General features: G+C 34.7%; 1 protein-coding gene across 2 annotated transcripts; it reads left to right on the top strand.

Moving 5' to 3' along the window:
• Positions 1–644: 644 nt before the first annotated feature.
• On the top strand, positions 645–20,368 carry LOC130798539 (uncharacterized). 2 transcript variants are annotated; one of them, XM_057661577.1, is made up of 20 exons: positions 645–1,206; positions 1,496–1,751; positions 4,334–4,433; positions 4,522–4,663; positions 4,874–5,138; positions 5,398–5,693; positions 6,992–7,065; positions 9,518–9,671; positions 9,871–10,048; positions 10,846–11,077; positions 12,422–12,913; positions 13,294–13,351; positions 14,178–14,265; positions 14,380–14,454; positions 15,237–15,320; positions 15,547–15,690; positions 17,346–17,427; positions 18,035–18,117; positions 18,230–18,284; positions 18,901–20,368. In XM_057661577.1, the coding sequence occupies exons 1-20, from the start codon at positions 927–929 to the stop codon at positions 18,961–18,963; spliced, it is 3,201 nt and encodes a 1,066-aa protein (XP_057517560.1). In that variant the 5' UTR covers positions 645–926; the 3' UTR covers positions 18,964–20,368. The 2 variants fall into 2 exon arrangements, with proteins under 2 accessions (XP_057517560.1, XP_057517559.1); XM_057661576.1 differs by having other exon boundaries at positions 18,230–18,299.
• Positions 20,369–20,475: the final 107 nt, after the last annotated feature.

The following is a 20,475-nucleotide window of genomic DNA, read 5'->3' as shown; positions in this document are numbered from 1 at the left end:
TCAAAGACTACCTAATAAGAGAACTATCTTTTTTTCAGTTAGTATTTTAAATTTTTTTAAAAAAAATCAGAAATACAAAAGTTAATCACGTGTCAATGCCATCTTTTTTCCAAAAAGCCATTTTCCCAAATTAGAATACATCAGAAATTAGATTAGGGTTTTCGAAGCTTTCCCATATACATCAAATGCACAAGAATTATTCCGCCATCTTCTATTAGTGCGATTTCAAAACATTGACAAAGGAGTGTAATTTTTCATTTGCTTCGAAGCATTGATGAAGAAGGGGAAATTTCAAAGCTTCAACACACCATTTTAAAGGAGAAGTAGGAAGAAGATAAAGGAGTGTAATTTTCGAAACAAGGGTTCAATTGTATTGAACGAAGAAGATATTGCTTTTGATGCTTTATTGGGTGATTTTTAGAATCAGTCACGTGACTTGCACATTATAGAAAAACTAAAAGAATAGACGGTTCTGTGTTATTAAGTACTCTTTGACAACAAATTTTAATTTTCTAAGTAGTTTTGAAAAAAATTATTCTTAAAAATTTTTTAAAAAATAATCGTATTTTAGGTAGTGTTTAAGAATTTTCACTTATTATAAATTCCATTTATTCTTGTGGACTATGGGATTGACAGAAGAAAGTGGATGAGCTGGGCTACAATCGATTGTAAATTGTAATAACACTATAACAAGGTATTTATATGAGGATTTTCAAATTTTGGGAATTTTTGATCATTTCCCACCATTCAAATCCAGAAAGTTCACCGTTCAAATTTTCCTCTTCCACCACCAACTGGCTCCTCATCATCAATAGAGTCAACAATGAAATCACTTGACTGTGCAATCAAACAATTCAATTAATTTATAAAACCCTAGAGTACAGTCCCAAGCAAAAATTCTTTCCAAAAAATCAATTCAACTAAATATGAACAAACATAAAACCCTAGAATTCCAATTTTTGACATTATCCTTATGCCTATCAATCATCACTAGTTTATCAGCTGAATCATCGACATGTTTGATGGTGTACAAAGAAGGAGGAGCTCCGGCAGTGTTTAATTCCCCGAAATGCCCTCGATGGAAGCTTTCCGGACCCCAATCTATGCCGAAGAATTCGAGGTGTCATATCGCAGTTCATCGAGGTCGCCGGAAATCTCAGGAAGATCGCATCTTATGTGCCCTTGACGTTCGAATTCCGTTTCCGGGTTCGTAATTTTTTTCGCTTTATTGTAAATGCTTTATCCGGAATTAGTAGGAAATTTGGAATCTAAGATACTACTAACCGGTGAGGCGTAATATTTGGACAGCTCTATAGGCAGACCTGAGCCTAAATTCGGACAAATCAGAGTGATTCTTTAAAGTTTTCCCTGTCCAGAGTGATTTTATGAGTTAGCTCAGAACTTTTTGTCAAATATGTTCACTCAGAAGCTCTTTGAGTTTAAATGTTTGAATGAATTCCTTTCAAGTTTTTTGTTTTACTTTAATTGTGAGCAGGTCCAGGTGGTTTTACTGAGGTTTCTGTGGGGATTATGGCTGTTTTTGATGGGCATAATGGATCTGAAGCTAGTGATATGGCTTCAAAACTTTTGTTGGAGTATCTTATTCTGCATACTTACTTTCTTCTTGATGCTACATTTCCTACCTTTTTGAAGAAATATATGGGAAGATTGTCAAACAAGGAAGTGGTGACGTTTTTAACTCAATTCTTCAAGGATAGAGAATGGAGTCTGCATATTAATAATCTGGAGAGGTATCTAGTTGACATGATCCATTCTACTATAAGCGTTCTATTTTGCCTTACGCCCCTGCTTTGTGCTGTGTTGGTGTCCTGAATGTTTTTGTTCACACAACATTCCATTTCCCCAATCTCATTAGCGGCTCCTACCTAACCAAGTTTGGGGTTGGATGTAGGCGACCTTAACTTTACTCTTGTTTGTGATAATCAAGAGGTTCAATTGGCTCTTGGTAGCAAGCATCATGTGTAATTTCACATGAATATGAGCAATTTTAATATAGTTATTATTAACCAATCATTTATAATTTTTTGGCCTTGTCGAGAATGGATATGATGTTTTTATTCACAACAGATAGTTAATTGGATCATTCATTGATTTGGGGTTGAGTGTCAATATCTTAAATGGTGTGGGCCGGGGACGCAAATGCTAAATATACATTATTGGTTCTTAAGCTGATACTAAATCTTGTAAAAATGCTCAATTTTGTAGCTGTATGAATTAAAGCCATTCCAATCCATCCAAATTTCCCAATCAAATCTCTTAGAAATGTATCATGAGTGTTAAACTGTTGCATAGTTATATGGGTGTTTACCCTCTGTCACCCTTTGTCTTGGAGCTTGCTAGACATTTTTGTTTTGAAATTTGAATGGGTTATTAGATGTTATAGACCGTGGAGGTGGTAGTTTTTCTAGTGTTTTTGTTTGATTGGATGGACTTGTGAACTAGTTGAAACTAAGTAAACCTTAGTATATTGAGTGAGCATGGTGATTGAGCTGGTTCAAATTTGCAAACTTTGTTATTTCTACATCATGATGTGTGAGTCTTAAGGGATTGTCTAAGGTCATGTGAATTTTGAAATCAATTATAGACAAAAAGTTTATTTCATTGAGCGGGCATATCTTAAAGGATAATATTCGATTAAAAATGTTAAAAAAGAATATAAGAGCCTAAATATTACGGAGAAAATAAAAGAGAAACGTTTAAGATAGTTTGGGCATGTGCATATACTTGGTATTAGTATACCGATAAGGAAGATAAAAATATAGAACTTGGAAAATTTAAAAAGAGGGTGAGGAAGACCGAAGATGACTTGGACAAGAGTAAAAAGGATATGCAATATTTAGGTTAAAGCTTGAGATTCTAGAAAATCGAAATGAATATAGAAGAATTCATATGGTCGACCATTTGACTGATGTATTGGTTCATGTAGTCGATCGTAATCTTTTGGGATTAAGGTTTTGGCGTTGTTGATTATAATGATTTTCTGTACTCAAATTGAACATTTCATTTAGGCACATGCTAGTTTGATATTGATGGATTTCATGATAGTTAGAAGAGTTTTCTCACATTGAACACTTTAACTCCTAAGGCCATTGGGAATGTTTTCAACATAAAAAACCATGCTAGGATTCTCTAATGAGCAATGCTATCGAAATTGGGACCCTAGTTGGAATAGATCAAGGGGCAGGATTGAATTGCTAGAATCGGATCGTAGGTACACTTAAACTAAAACATGCTATCATTTTTAGTGTCTACCATAAGTATTCATTTCAAAAGTTTAAGATTGTCATAAAAAATTTCTTTAACTTTGAAGAATAACATATAAAACAAGTGGATGGAATGAAGAGTGAGAGTGATTTTGTAGATGAGATTAAAGAGAGGAAGTAGGACCATAGCTAAAATAGAAATGGTTCAAAACAGTAGGATGAATCAAAGCAGAGTGTATGTAAAACTCATGGGGATGGAGGAGTAGTTGAAAACCTTATATAAATAAGAACTTCAATTTTCTTATTGTAAATGAAGTATTTTTAAACATATGTGTGTATTTGAAAGAAACTAGTGAAATATAGTGCATATGAAAATTTAATTATAATTGAGACTAATTTTAATGTTATATCGCACGATCATGAATTGTGTTTTGATCCTACTTTTCAAAATTTTACTCCAATTAGGATTATACGATTCTACCAATATTATGATCCTATATCCTACTTAAGATTAGTATTGTTCTCATTTTTTTGGATCGCAGAATCATAGGATCAACATTTTTTCATCCTTGGAACATGAGTTTGCATGCCTATTTTTACCCAAACAGGAAATCGTCAAAATGTTGGCAATCATAGTTTTTGACTATCTTTTAATTGCCATTTTACATGTGATTTTTGGGGGTAAATCTTATTTGCGATTTTTAACGTGAACTAGTCCTCAAAAGTTATAACCATATTTCTTTAAAAAATTCACTAAGAAGATAATTTGTACTATTATTTAAAAAATTTATGTGGTGGCCGAAAACGGCCTAAAAGAAAGATTTATATAGGATTAACACAGAGCTGTGTTAGCAAAACTTTCTTCTTATTTGATTTGTTGGTAATCTCTTGGGACTAAAGATCCAGATTTGTTGCCTAATATTGCGAATTGCTAGTGATAAGTAGCGGTGAAATCTATGTCCTAAATGAGCAAAGTATGTTTGTAGGGTAAAACGTTGGCCATTTTGCGTATCAACTTTTGCTAGTATGGATGAAGTGTTAGATTTTTATTGAGATGTGTATCAATTGGTATTCAGAATGGTGATTCTAGTAACTCATTTTGGTTTTAGGCATATATCACAAGAAATGTATGGAGAATCATTTCACTTGGAAATATTGAAGGAAGCGTTGTTGAAAACAATTGCTGACATCGACACCATATTTTCCAGGGTAGTTTCATTTATCTCAATACAAGTTTCTTAGCATAGATAATGCTTTATAAAAAAATTGACCAACTCATTGAATTTGAGCCATGAAGGAGGCCCATAAATACCATCTTGATTCGGGTTCTACAGCCACAGTTATTTTAATTGTAGACAGTAAGGTATTGGTGGCAAATGTAGGAGATTCAAAGGCTCTTATTTGCTCTGAGCAATATCTACCTCCTACTGATGCTAAAGGTATGCATTGTCTTTCCTGAAAGCAATCCTTTTGTTTTTGTTTCTGTATTTGTTTATATTTGTAGAGATACAACAATGCCAAAGACTTTTACTTTAGCTCATTGTCTATTGATGATGTCTTCCATGTAAAATATTTTTCCTGTAGGTTATTGCATTTTTCCTTAAGAGATTTTTATTTTTTTATTATTTTTTTTTTCTGGAACATTGCAGAGACTGCTTTAAGGATATATAGGCAAAAAAGACGTGATGGTGCTGTATTGCGGTTTAAGGATTGTGAAAGCTGTAAAATTGTGGCTTCCAATGGCTTAAAACATTTGATTGTGAAAGAATTGACCAGAGATCATCGACCAGATAGGGACGATGAAAAGTTTCGAGTTGAAAATGCAGGTGGTTGTGTTATCGAGTGGAGTGGAGTTTCTCGTGTTAATGGACGTCTTGCTGTGTCCAGGGCTATTGGTGATATAGCTTACAAAAAGTGAGTTTTATTTTAACTCAATATCATTGTTTTTCCTGGGGGCGTAGTTTGACTCTGTGCCTTGCGGCATAGTCATTTTGCCTTGGTGCACTTGACGTTTTGAATGGTTTAAAAGGGGTGTACCTATCGTGACACTAGATAGTCTTGTCTGAAAAGGGCTGATAGAGTGTATGTGTGTGTCAATATGTCTCTTTTGTTTGTCTGTTAAATTTCTATTAAGGAAATTGTTAATGCTTTGTATTTTATCAATTGCTGCCAGTTATGGTGTTATAGCTGCTCCAGAGATTACAGGCTGGCAACTTCTGAATGACAATGATAGCTACCTCATAGCTGCATCTGATGGGGTTTTTGAGGGGTTAGAATCGCAAGATATTTGTGATTTACTTTGGGAAGTACGGAATGATGACTCTTCAGGATCACAGATGCCTCCAGTCTGCTCAGGTTCTCTGGCTGATTGCATTATAAGCACTGCCTTTGAGAGAGGAAGTGCAGATAATATGGCTGCTGCTGTTGTTCCATTGAAATTGATGAGCACATCTAAAACCTTTTTGAACTGTAAGTAAGCTTTTAATAGAGGCATTGAACTCCTTTATGATGACTGCTACACACTCATATCTAAATGAATTATCAATAATTCTGTTGGAAGGGCCAACATAAGGATTTTGAGTTATATGTTGAATATGGTGGCATTGTAGAACATGTGGAAGTTTTGATCATTGGTTTTGGTTTATATAGTCGACATTATATCTTGGGATAAAGTCTTTGACATAGCTGATGTAAACAATTGGTTCCTATTTCATTTCTTACTATTTGCTTAATTTTTTTCTGGATGATTTGGTTTCTATCTCTATCTTTTTTTATTTTGCTGGGCTTTTAGAAAGAAACACAATCAAACACATAAGAAACTGTTAAGTTCTACATTACATAGAATTCATTGCTTCAATGTTACATTATTTAGTTGGCTTATCAGAGCCAGATATCAAGTTTGTGCCTTCTGCATACTTATAAATTGGAAATAACTAAGAATGAAATTTTGGGCTTGTATTTTTGGTTCTAGAATCTTTTTAAAGTTTGATTGTTTTCACTATTAGTTATTGCTGATTGTTTGTGTCCATATTCATGCCAACATCTATACTGTTTAAAATTCACTGAAGTGAAGGGTGATCATGGTGGAAAATCTCTGATGCAGCCGCAGTAGAGGTAATGGTTGTGAAACCACTTTCGTGGCTTATACGAAGTCTTCCCGGCCTATATTGCGGTCGTGGTAACCTCAATAATGTTTATATTGCGGTTGCAAAAGAAATGACATGATCTAGATTTTTACTGTGAGTGAGAGATATAGCTGGCACCTTTATGATCCATTTTGCATTGTTTTCTTTGATTGAACATTTTAATTGATCAATTTGTATTTGTATCATAATTCCCTCCAGATCGCTTTTCCTACTTTTGAATATTGGTGATAAATCTGCTTCATCCTTGTTGGGGCTTCCTCAGTACTTTTATGCTATCATGCCATATTATAGTTTTTTTTATATTTATTTCCTAAAGCTAATTCAGTATAGAAGATCTCAATACTATTTCCTTATGATTTTTGACCCTTTTTTTTGCAGTATTCCATAATTATTTTCCGTTTTTCCGTGCAGTTATTTTTTTTGTTTTTTCTGTGTGCTTTTTCTTAGAGGCTTATTTAGTTTGCACCACTTTGAGTTGAAAATTTATTTAAGAATGGTATGTGTACTGTTATATGGCCTCTTATTTCCATATTCTCTATCATTAGTTGTTCTTCAAGTCCCTACATAGTTTTGTATCTGAAAGTGGATTGATTAATCTTTTTTCTTTTATCAATGTTATAGCTGAAAAAATTTCCATCAGCCTTGTTCAAGTGGAACAATCATATCCAGTTTTGGCTAAGTTCGACAGATTACTGGTAAGTACATCAAACAACAAATGTTCTCATTAGTGTCCAGGAGTTTATTCTAAAAGAAAAATTTCTTTTGGAATACGAGAGGGATTAAATGTGTATAGTCCAACAGCCTGTGTTTTTTTAATGTTTTGTGTCTCCATAAAAGACTGTAAGAAATCCATTTTTTAGTTATACAGGCTCTTGTTCACTTTGTTTGACATCACTTTAATGTTGTGAGGATTATTTTTTCTTATGTCGCCTTTCTTGTGATCTTCATTTCTCTTCTATGGGTAACAATGTTGGGTATGGGTACATATCCAAGATTTCAAGTGTTGGACATGTCAAAGCTAAAATCGTTCAATATGGAGACATTATCCTAAAATTGGTCGCGTATGCAGGACACGACATTCCTAATTCTGAAATTTGCTTTTATGACCTTTTGCAAACAAACTTTTGCATATACATTTTAGCTTTTGATAGGGGAGGTAAGAACCTCACTCAAGGATCAAAAGTATGAAGTTAAGTTGATGTTTGACAGGAATCAAATGAGCAAGTTAATAATGAATGACAATAATAAAGTAAATAATCAAGACAAGTGTTTAAGGTGGTTCACCAATCAATGGGCTACATCCACCATCTAGCCTAGGATTATATTATGTGTTTAAAGGAGATAAACAAACTTGATAGGAATTACAAGTGGAGGATTAGTGTAAGAAGAGAGGAGCTAATTAGGAAGAAACTAAGCAAGGTAGAATAGCTCTATACAATTAGACTATTGGGGCATCTAATTAAGGACTTGAACAACTGTATTTACAGGGAAAAATAAGGGCTTGAAGTAATATTATGGGACAGCAACAAAATGGGCAGCAATTGAAAGATGTAAGCAGCAGCATATCACACACAAAATCAGCAGCTGCTGGCTTCTGTTTTTGCTTCTTTCATGTACCCACATGGTCCCCTTTAGTCCCATTACTCTTACACCTTGTCCTTGGTTAGAATACTTGCACTCCTAACACTACCTAGCCTTCACACATCCATGTTTCCACTACCATTAGTACATTGTACTAATGTACTTACATGATCCCCAACAAACCAATCACAATGTGGTACTTTGTCCTCTTCTAGCTTAACACTAATATGCATGATTAATTTTCTTAATTATTGTTTTGATTACTTGGTGAACCAAGTCACCAATAATCCTAACAGCTTTACTTGTTTGCTTGTTTCCGTCAAATTTCAATATGACTCATGCCCTTTTGTGAGCACGGATCATTTGATGTTCTATTAAATTTGCGCACAATTTCTTTCTTAATTTATGTACCCAAGATGATTGGAGCAATGTTACATGAAACGCAATTCGATTAGATGCGAGAAACGTTAATTTTAAAGTTTACAATTTTATTTTACAACAAAAAAAAGAGTAAAACTAGGGTAAGAAAAGAAAATGACTATAAATAAAAGATAAGAAAAAAAAAAAGAAATGAATAGAAGGGCTTTGGTATTATACATGGTTTTGGGCTTGTAAAAAAATTTTGGTGATAGTAGTTTCGAAAACATTAATCTAGAGTTTGGGATACGAAGGTTCCGAAACGGGATTCGTTGGGGAAGTTTCCGATTTATGGTAACTAAAGATTGATGGAGTATCGGTTTGACAATTAAGTATCGGGGTGAGGACTTTATAACCTTGTCATTGTGTCTAGTGTGCAACGCTGGTATGTAAGGTAAGTTGAAAAGTCGAAGTAATAAAACTGATGATCGTAATTCTAAATTCTTGTGTGTATATGTGATATGTTATTTGTTTTATTTTTGCTTTCTGTTTTCATGGTGATTTACTAATTTGTGATCATGCTTACAAGCCTCCTATTTGCTGCCTATTGAATATCATATTAATGTTTTCCACGTTAAAATTATGTACTACTATTCTCTGCGTAAAATAGTTTTTGGTCCCCACTGGTAGTGTATTTTACCATTTATTGCGGCTCCGAGCCTGGGTATAGTATGACTGTATGAGGGCTAAAATAGGAAGGTGATTTCCAGAGTCAGCTTTTGTGACAGCCATGAGCAACAATGATCCTTATCTTTTGGGATAAGGCTTTGGAGAGGAAGAAGACAAATAAGAGTTTTTTTGAGTGTATGTAGCTTCGTAATCACATTTACCCCCTAATTACTTATTTTAGTTCATGACATGGTTGGTAATAGGTATATCTTTGAAGTTTGACTAATTGCATGCGGTGCGGGGTGACAAGCAACATATAATCTTTGACTATTCTTTGTTTGTTGGTCAATTTCTAAAGTTTTTGAAAGTATTTGATTTTTTGAGGACTATTGGTCGGTGCATGAACTAAATATTTGAAGTGATAAAATTATTGAAGAAGTAAATTTTATTTGGAAAGATTGAAGTCTAGTTGGATTCTTTCATAAATTTTGTGGCAAAATTTTAGTGTTCATTCTCTTTCGGTATTTATTCTTGCTTCAGGTGGAAGGAAAGCCAAGTAATTCTGTCTGTTACTATTTGTATGAAAACCTCAAGGAAAATGAAGAGGATACATTTAGTCATTCAGTGGATGAAAAACAAGAAGATATTTATGACGTCCCTTTTGCTCTCCCTGGAAATCTTGGTCATAGCTGTGGTGAGTGCAGCTCCTCCCAGATTTCTCTATGTAATCAAGTTGCTTTGTTTTTGGACAAAATCTGCTCTCTTGCCAACCTATTTTCGTCCCAATTTTGGGTTTTGTTTGTTTGCTGACTTACTCAATGTTAGTATGTCAACTGATAGTTATACTCGGAGCTATAACATATTAACATTTGAATGGTTGACATTGTAATTAGGTGAATCTTTGAAAGTCAATGAGAATAGCTTTTGCTTCCTATTTGGGATGATATCCGATGGAAGTCAAGAGAACTTCAGATATCCTGAGGATCTTTCCAGTTTTCTTGCTCTTCTTGAATCAATCCCCCTTCAACAATCTAGTTTTGCAACATTTGAGCACTCTAAGCCTGATATGAGGTATAATTTCCCACTACTCTCTGGAGCGACCAATTTGAATTGGAAATCATTTGTCTTTTGCTATTCAATGGCTGTTTAGTTCACCTTTGAAGTTCATTAAAATCTGGAAATGGAAATCAAAAATTAGTTATTGCTTAATTAAGCTGATTTTTCTTCATCAACTTTTGCATTCATGTTCCTGATTTTTTGAGTTTTGTACTTTTGGATTAATTGTTCTTTTTGATTAATTGTTCTTTTTCTCTATTGATTGCTAGTAGTCTTAACTAAGCTTTGGCATTTATATTCTCTTCCCTGGACAATCTGTAGGTATGCGTGTTTCTATTCATCTTTTTGGTGTGTTCTAATTGGCACGGGGGATTAGCAAGGCTGTTCCTACAATCAGTTAGTTAGAGCCTGGGAGAAAGTGATAAAATACATCATTGTCGCTTAAGATAATGTACAAGCATTTCGGAAAACCAATTTGTTATATGCTAGGATGATCTACAATGAAAGTTGACAGGAAGAGAAGTGGAGTACTATTGTGTATACCTTAGAGCTCGATCTAGTAAAGCTTGGTATTTGGTGAAGGAAAATCATCAAAACACCAAAAATGGATGAAGGATGATTCCATGGTCTCATATGGATTTTTTAAGTAGATAATTTAGAGTTTTTCCATATAGAGAGTGATTTTCTGTTAGCTAAAATGCTAAATCGTAAATGATTTCCTTGATGTTGCTAGTCTTAAAGGTAACTTAAAAAGCACTGATATCTATTTCTTCCTCTCATGACATTATCTATTGTTATCGTTTGATGGATAGGTATATTTTGAAGAAAAGATTTGGTCGGGGGGCATATGGTGAGGTTTGGTTGGCTCTTCAGTGGAATTGCTCCCTAGGAAATTATGCTTGCCATTGGACTCAGAATAACAAAACTTCCATACATCATCTTGATCTGAAGCCATGTGATGAAAATTCAGGAAACTTTTCATGGAGTCATAATTTTTCTAGTGGCTCCTCTGATGGCAACTTGTTCATCTTAAAGCGAATAATGGTAGGTCTGAGGTATTAAGATTTACTTTATATCTCCATTTGATTACCTTCATCGTCGTTTTATTATTTTTGTTATTGTACGTAAAAAAAGTTTTTTTACTGCCAGACACCTGTATTGTATGATTGAAATAGTAAAAAGCATTTTCTCATGCATTTTAGTGACCTGAAATTACAAATTGCTTAAAACAAGGGAATAGAGCCGACTAACTTAGTCTGTTGTTTGCAGTCAAGGACGAAGCCAGGGATTATAATTAATGCGGCAAATAGTTGATAGACCAGCTATATAATTGTAGTTGAATGATCGATACACTAGCTAAATAGTCAGATAACAAGTTAAAATTCTAAGTTTTAGTTTTAAGATTAGAAAATGTTATAATTTGGGACTTGAAAAAGTTGGGGGCTATGAAGATGTTAATAAAGATTCCATCTGAGTGAGTGTCTTGGAAGACTAGTTGCCAGTTAAATCTTTAATTAAACAAAAAATATTACAAAATATTGATTCTGTAGCTTGTAAAGACTTGAACCAAAAATCTCAAGTTCTAATTTTCCTGCTTTTACCACTAACCTTTACTTAATTTTGTGATACTGATCAACCTATATATCATACATTAGAAAAAATTTGATACCTGATTAATCCTTATATCATATATAATCTTTTACGTAATACAACATCCACCTATATTCCTCGGTTATTTCTCATTTACCATTGCAATAATCATATTCTATGCAATGTACTTACATTCAACCCAATGCCAACCCCCTCTCAATCCCCCACACAGCCGTATCACTTGCATCATCACTGAATATACCAATCCATTACAGAAACCTTGTTTCATAATTTTCATATCTGTGTTGTCTTATCTGTATGTATTGCTCACTGGTTTAAAATGCTGCAACATTCTTAGAGTTGATTTTCATGTTTCTTTTAGTGCACAACTATGTCCTCAACAAGTTCTAGAATTTGTGGATCTCAGAGTTAAGTTAATTTGAAATGGTTTCAAATTTTCTCCTATCGGTTTTCATTAAGCTTTTTATTGCTGTTTTGACTTCAGCTTCATGATTGCAATCTTTTCTTTTTCTTTATTTTTTCTCATTGTTTGAAAATTTTTCTTCCTTCTCTTCCTTTATTCTTCTCTTGTAGATGTTTGTTTACTTTATGAAAAGAAGTTCATATTATGTGTGCATTTTGTGATAACCAAAATGACATATCATGTACCCCAAAAGAATTGGCAGCTATAAATGCCATTGGTGCTGTCTGGTGAATGAATTATTTATTGCTGTATTTGAAATACGCAAAGATTTATCAACTTAAAACCAAGTATTTGATTGATTTCTATCACTACAGGTCGAGAGAGGATCTTCTATATATTTAAGTGGGCTAAGGGAGAAGTATTTTGGTGAACTATTCTTAAATGCTTCGACGTCTCTTGGAGGCTTCTTACCATCTACAATGTCAAGTTCAATATTTAATCCTTCTGAGGCCAATATAAATGATCCTTATGGGATGGATAAAAGAGTTTTTCAGGATATGGAGGACTTGAATCCTGGAGATATGTTTGTTAAAGGAAATGAAACCTGGGCTGTGGTCTATGAAGAAGGCCTCAACCGTATTGCAAGATATGTCGAGTCCTTTGAGTCGCGATCTAATGAAATATGGCTTGTCTTCAGACACGAAGGCATATCATTGTCAAAGCTTATGTATACAACAGAAGATTCTGATGAAATTCCTTCTGGAAGAGCTGGCCATGCTCAGGTATTGCATCCATCGAAGTGGTGGCACTGGCTAAAGACAACAAAAGCAGGACAAGAGGAAATGCAGAATCTTATCTGGCAATTGGTATGTGCTCAGAAATGCTTCAAATGACTGATGTTTTTTCTTCCGTTTTTCTATCTACAGGCAACATATATGTTTCTAAGTTCTAATCTAACAAATAGCGAATAGTGACCAGCAAATCCTAGATAATTGTCTGAGATACAAACAAAGCTTGCCTTGGTTCATTTGTTGCATTAATTACAGTTTCATCCCATGTATGGTGTTTGTCCTGTGCATTTGTAGAACTCCTGAAAATCTACATCGTAAACCCCTATCCCTTAAAAATAATGTATTACGCCATTATGGGCATTTAACAAGCTTTTTTTTCAGTTAATCATTGTTCCATGCATTTCAATTTTCTCTGCTGTTAGGCAGTTTTTTATTGGAAGTTTGTTTTGTTACAGCTGATGGCTCTCAAGTCTTGTCATGATCGTAATATTACCCACCGAGATATTAAACCCGGTAAGGATCTAGATGCCTGTTCTGTATAGCTCAACTTTTTGTGATAGGTTTATATACTCTTTAGAATGCTTGATATTTTTTCCTGTAGTTTGGTAAAAATGTCAATCGTTATCAATTTTTTTTTTGGAGACTAGTTTTTTATGGATTTATGCTATATAGGTATTCAATACTTTGTTGTGATAAATGTGGCATGCCAGATTTGCATCATTTACTGAATGGCTCTCAAGCGTTCATTGTTTCTTCAAAAAAGCCTCGACATACTTTTCTTGAATACCCTTTCTTTGGAATCCATCTGATTATCCATTAAGAAATCATTAATATCAATCATACACATGTGTAGCAGCTCATTTTGAACTAGTTATGTTAGCTGTCTGGTTTTGAATGAAACAATATTCCCTTGTCAGTCACAATGTCACACACGTTAGCTATCTGGGTGCTCAGAATAACTTGTTAGCTTTGTTAATAATATAGTCTCGGTGAGATGTGGTTCCTTTCCTTTTTCACCCCCAAAACTCTAGTATGCCTGCTCTTTTTTTTTTTTTTTTTTTTTTTTTTTTTTTTTTTTTTGCGGTGATGAGCTTATCTTGATACTATATAGTAATAAAATACCATTACTAAGATCTCATGATGCGTCCGTTTATTTTTTATTCGGCTATTCGAATTACTAATAGTGGATTTGAGGCTGGAGAGCAAATATAATTTTTAGCTTTTATAGGAAATCCTTATTTGGTGGGATTGCATTTACATGCATTTCCTTGATACTTTTTAATTTACATCCCTATATTATTTGAGGCTTTTTATATGGGATTTGTTTCTGTTTCTGCAGAGAACATGGTAATATGCATTGAGGATCAGGACACAGGTGAATGCTCTAAGAAAAACACAAATGGGGAGCTAAACCATCCAGGAAGAATGTATGCTAATGCAACTCTATGTCGGCTCTTTGTACAGACAGGTTTTTATGAGCCTAATCTGTCAAACTGTAATGTAATTTGTTTGACCTGTTTTTGTGAATATTGATTTATTAGGCGGATTATTGACTTTGGTAGTGCAATTGATGATTTCACTATGAGGCACTTGTATGCATTTAAAGGCCCGTCTAGGTAATGCTCGTCAAAACCTTTCATTATTATTAAAATTGTTATCAAATTTACATTCCCTATTTATCTTATAATTTTTAGCCAACCCCATACGTAGGGACTAAGGCTTTGACATTGTTGTTATATTATACTTTATCCGTTCCCGTGATTTTGCTACAAGTACTATTTTAGTTCATCCCATCTGGTTTGCAACATTACCTCTTACATGACCTCACATACAAATACAATACTCCACTAAAACCTACTACAATTTATTTTTCTCTTGAGTAAAACCTATGATTATTCCACTAAAGGACATAGCCCACCTTTATACCCCACTAAAATATCCACTTTCCTCCTTTTTCTTGGTTTATGTTCAAACCCCCTGGAGACACTTAAGATTATTTATTATGAGCAGATCCTTTATGACATGAATGTGGTGTTTAATTTCAGATTCATACAATGTTTAGTTGTGTCTTTCTTACTGTTCGTTATTGGATCATTATTCTGATTTTTATGGGACTGTAGTTTTAAAATATTATTTTTTATTCAAAATATTTTAGCTTGGTGATCTTGTGTGGATGGCACACAAGAGATCACACAAAAGTTATGGACCAGATCATGTTCTGCCATCTCAGAAAATACAAATTTTTCAACTAATAACTTAGACTTGAGGATAGAGGAAAGACAATGAAATGTTCTTGTTCAGACTTCAGATTGCTAAATTGGTCTCAAACAACCAGAAATTCACTGTTCTCTTTCATTATTTAGTGTCAGAGCTTATCATTCACGTTTCTTCAATGCAGAGCTGAACAAACGTACGAGTACAGTCCACCCGAAGCTTTGTTAAATACAAGTTGGTTTCAGGGACCTACTAGAAGAACTCACAAGTATGTTAATTCTATTTAGCTGAAGTGGACACTTATGCACTTGGAAGTTTTTATTTCCTTTTGTTATCCCCTCTTTTTCCCTCTTTTTGCATGCCTGTCCTTCTGTTAATTACAAAGATTGTGACACTGTATTAAAATATTGGTCAAAATTGAAGACCTTAAATGCACTGCAAGTCTGCATTGTTTTTTTCAGATACATCTGTTCTAAGTTTCACCTGCTTCATAGGTATGATATGTGGAGTGTTGGGGTTGTATTTTTGGAGATGATATTGGGTTCACCAGATGTTTTTCAGATTAGCTCTTTATCCCATTCCCTTCTAGATAAGCTTCTTGAAGGTTGGAATGAAGACTTGAAAGATCTTGCGTACAGGTAACTTCTTACGTACAATAATGTATTTTCTTCCTATTTCATTAAAATAATTCGATCGCTGTTGGAGTTACATGGGGTGTTTTGTAATTGGCTGTTGGCTGTTAGCTGTTGGCTTGTTTGATCAGATGGAAATGTTGGTTGTTTTTGTTGGCTTTTAAGTAAGCTAAAAAAACTAGTTGTTTGTGGAGATGTTTGGTAAATTTGAGTATTGGTTGTGGCTGTTTATTAGAGAAAAAGTGGACCAACAAGCAAAAAGCCAACCAAAAAAGCTAGCTAGAGCAGCCTTTTCATTTTGGCTTAAAAGCCAGTTTTTCAGCTGCTTTAAAACCATATATCAAACACCTTTTTTGGCTGTTTGACCAACCAACAAGCCAAAAGCCAACTAAAAAGCCAACCAAAAGGCTAAGAACCAAACACCCCCGAATTGGCTGTTTGACCAACCAACAAGCTAAAAGCCAAAAGCCAACTAAAAAGCCAACCCAAAGGCTAACAACCAAACACCCCCATAATGAAAAGCTGAGTATTGCCACCCTTTCAATTTTTTCAGGAAAGGAATTATATACATGAATGTTGGCTTGTTTGATCAGATGGAAATGTTGGTTGTTTTTGTTGGCTTTTAAGTAAGCTAAAAAAACTAGTTGTTTGTGGAGATGTTTGGTAAATTTGAGTATTGGTTGTGGCTGTTTATTAGAGAAAAAGTGGACCAACAAGCAAAAAGCCAACCAAAAAAGCTAGCTAGAGCAGCCTTTTCATTTTGGCTTAAAAGCCAGTTTTTCAGCTGCTTTAAAACCATATATCAAACACCTTTTTTGGCTGTTTGACCAACCAACAAGCCAAAAGCCAACTAAAAAGCCAACCAAAAGGCTAAGAACCAAACACCCCCGAATTGGCTGTTTGACCAACCAACAAGCTAAAAGCCAAAAGCCAACTAAAAAGCCAACCCAAAGGCTAACAACCAAACACCCCCATAATGAAAAGCTGAGTATTGCCACCCTTTCAATTTTTTCAGGAAAGGAATTATATACATGAATGTTCTGATGTCCTACTTGCATATCATTAAAACTTATTTGCTTGGGCTTGTTACCATCTACTTGTGTCAGATACTTCTTTTGTACTATTCTATGATTATTACAAAAGCAAAAATGAATGCCAAAACCTTGTTCTCAGCATATGGGATGTTCAATGACCAATGACTATCACTCAATATTCGTGTGTCTTTACAGGAGATGATGTGTCTGGTATGTTCAGCTGTTGCACAGGCAAAGTCCAAAAAATTTGGATTTCAATAGATAATGCTGCATGATTTTACTAATATATGTTGCTCCTTTATGATTTTTTTGTTTTATTCATTAAACTTTTAACGGAAGAATGGGGTGGAGTTTGACATTGGAGTTCTGGTCATCTTGTTTACGATGTCATTAGGTACGGCCCTTAAGGGTTAATGGTTGTATGATTACCAGTGGTGAAGCTTTCGAAGCCTGCTTCATTATTGTGATTTTGTGGTTCTGAGCAGATTTGGCTTGTGTGTGTTGAATGTTGATTTTTTTTTGTTTATTTAAGAATTATGTGTGCGACGATACTCTATGAGAAACTTTGTTTGCATGAAAAATTTTAGCTGCTGACAAGTTTCAAATTCTTTATCCTTCTTGCTCCAGGCTTAGGTCCTTCATGGAAATGTGCATTTTAGTCCCTGGTCATTCCACTACACATCACCTTCACAAGGGCACACATCATAAGGTAAACTTCTCATTATATAAATTCTTCTTTGGGTTGACCTAGTACTAAGAGTTGTTTAAAACAGTAGCGACGACCCGAAATTTACCAGACCTTGTAACCGAATCCGATTTTGACCCAAACTTCAAAATGAATTTAAAATCACATATAAAAACATTGACATGATACCCGATTTTGAACCGACTTAAAATATCTAACCCAAAATCAACCTGATGACCCGAAGTCCCGAACAAACACCTGTGCCATTGTTTAATTGTCATCCTACTGGGCTTGGTGCCTAATTATAAGCCTCAAAGATTATTGGGGTTTTTTCTGTGGATTGAATCGAGCCCCCTTTCCCCCTCTACCGGCTAAAGATCAAAGGGACTGTTACTTCAGCGCCAGTGCTAGGGTGCAATTGTTTGCTTTTTTGTCCTTAAGAGAAAAAACTTCAAGAAATAAGTCAGATAAGGTTAAGTTCTATTATATCAAGTCGATTCAAGTTCAGGTGAATAGAATAACTACATCAGAAAGATTGTTAGGCTTGTTCTTGATTAACTTCACCTGCAGAAACAAGTATAATATTATTATTTATATGGTTGATTGATTGCCAATTCATATATGTGGGAAGGCTAAAGGCTCACCAGCTTCATGGAAGTGCTCTGAAGAATTCTTCTCAAACCTTATAAAAAGTAGAGATCCTCTCAATATAGGGTTAGTTATCATCACCTTTCATCTTTTGCCTTGAAGGTTTTACACTGCTCCATCCAATTGGTTATATTATGGACATTCTTGAACACACTTTGTCATGTTACTATGCTTGCAGATTTCCAAATGTCTGGGCTATGCGTTTAGTGCGGCAGCTATTGCGTTGGGATCCAGTAAAGCTTCTTCTCGTATTTTTCTTTTCTTGCTTTTGGACGGTGTTTAATTGGTAGCTTAATTTTCATTGATTGTCAAAAAATTTTCATTTACATAAATACTAGGTATCTTAGTGCAAAAAAGTAGTTATCTCGACTTATATTTTAGTTGCAATAAGCTCAAAATCCTTTAAAATACGTTGATGTGCACGATACTTCAGCCTTTTAGGTGTGTTCACAAGAGTAACTTGGCAATTTCCAGCAATTAGCTCTATACCTCAATTCTGCACCGCATAATCCCCCTCTCCCATTTCACTCCAAAATCAGATATCTAGGTTGTGTCCTGTGTGAGAACCTTTCAGAAAAAAAGATTTGCAAAAGAAAGTAGGTTGTTGCATACAATGAATTTTGTGTACTGTATTTTGTGTAAATTACCAAGTACAAAGAGTCTTGAGAAAAAAAAAACCTGTTTTAATGCACCCTTGTAACAAAGCTTTGTCCTAGGTTTATTTGTGTAAATTTCATAACCTGATCTCTGGGGAACATATTAATTTTTCAGATCATTCTGTAGGTTAGCACTTCAATGCTATCTCTGCTGTTTACTTTTCTGATAACTACTCCCTGTTTTTGTTTACAGGATGATCGATTAAGCGTGGATGACGCTCTGCAACATCCTTATTTTAAACAACCTCTCAATTGATCATTGGAAATTATGAAATGCATTTCAGGAAAAAAGAGAGCAGGGGAAGAGCGGGGGAGTGAAAACTGTCACTGCAGAGCTGATGATTCATGGTTTTATATAACACAGTTGTCTTTATTATGTGCCAACTGAAGGAAATGATGTTTGCTGGCATTTATGTTGGGAGTTTCTTTGAAGATCATACTTGAAAACCAAGGGATCTATTGCTAATGGCATTCCAATTTACCGAAGTTAATGAATCTTGGAAGATGGCGAGCTATGTTTTATCCTTATTCCCCATGTTTTGAAACACACTAAAAAATAGCATTGACGTTATTGACTTTCGCTTGATTATGCTCACAAGGGAGTAACAAAGGAAAATTGCCTCTACTTTTACACTGGGATAAAAGTCCAAAAAGGATTGGAGCTGATACTGTCACTGCAGATGCTTATCTATGTTCCATAAAGATTTCGCTCCCATGATTAGGAACTGTTGCGAAGATAAATACATGCTTGCTGGCATTTTGTGGGTATTTCATGATGGATCATACTTTGAGACCGAGAACCTATAGCTTGTCAATTTGCAGAAATTGATGAACTTTAGAGGATGGTATATCATGTGTATTCTCTGACCCTAATCATAACTTTTATGAGCGAGATATACAATGATGGTATATCATGTGTATTCTTTCATAAGACTCATATAAACATCACTGACTTCCCTTCATTATGCCCACAAGGGAGCAGCAAAGAAAAAGACAGCTTATTATACATGCATTCAAAGTGTACTTTAATCTATTAGAACATAGAAACCGAACAATCCGTTTTAAGCATTCTAACATCAAAGCTGTAATTGATTGTAGTTTGTAAGGCTATCTTTCAAGTACAACCATTATTTGGTGTTGTATTAGTTTTTACAATATTGTAAATCTGTAATATGATCTAAAATTTTGGAATAAACTAGATGGGGGAAATGGAGATATCATTTCAATATTTTGTGTTGCTTTCTTGACCCTCTTGTCCCTGAAAAATATAAGAACAAAAGTCCTTACGCCATTTCAAGCATTGGTTCGGTTCATGAGTTTCTAATAGATCCCGGTAATTCTAGGGAGTTGCTGCGACGGACAAGTTATCACTTATCAGTGATTGTGTGATATGTTTCACTCGTGGTTATCTCGCTAATGCTGTGGTTCGCACTTAATGATTTTTACTCTAGGTTATTCTTGCAAGAGAGTGCAAACCTCTTACATACTTCAAGCCTTAAAGATGCAACTATAAGGAATACAAATTGATTGAGGATCATCGGGTGATCAAGCCAGAATCTTATAGGCTATTTGTAATAGCAGCTTCTCCACCTTACACTCGTGTATGAAGAGCCGTAGCTATGTTACTCACTCGCACTATGATACTGATCGACTATGCAGCAGGTACAAGATCAAACAAGCCTACCCGCGAGCACCTAAATGACACATTGGATAAAATCATGTTTTGGAGCAAAGGAATCAGAGGACACTTGAATAACAGGCTACAAGC

The sequence above is a fragment of the Amaranthus tricolor genome, chromosome 13 (assembly GCF_026212465.1).
Source record: "Amaranthus tricolor cultivar Red isolate AtriRed21 chromosome 13, ASM2621246v1, whole genome shotgun sequence".
Taxonomy (NCBI): Eukaryota; Viridiplantae; Streptophyta; class Magnoliopsida; order Caryophyllales; family Amaranthaceae; genus Amaranthus; species Amaranthus tricolor.
Note: the sequence above shows the minus strand (reverse complement) of the source record. Positions and strands in the feature narration are given on the sequence as shown.

Excerpts from the sequence above, each read along its gene's own strand:
- LOC130798539 (XM_057661576.1), top strand. The coding sequence starts at position 927 with ATGAACAAACATAAAACCCTAGAATTCCAATTTTTGACATTATCCTTA. Across the intron at positions 1,207-1,495 it reads CGTTCGAATTCCGTTTCCGG|GTCCAGGTGGTTTTACTGAG; the intron begins GTTCGTAATTTT and ends AATTGTGAGCAG. Across the intron at positions 15,691-17,345 it reads TTGAAAGATCTTGCGTACAG|GCTTAGGTCCTTCATGGAAA; the intron begins GTAACTTCTTAC and ends TTCTTGCTCCAG.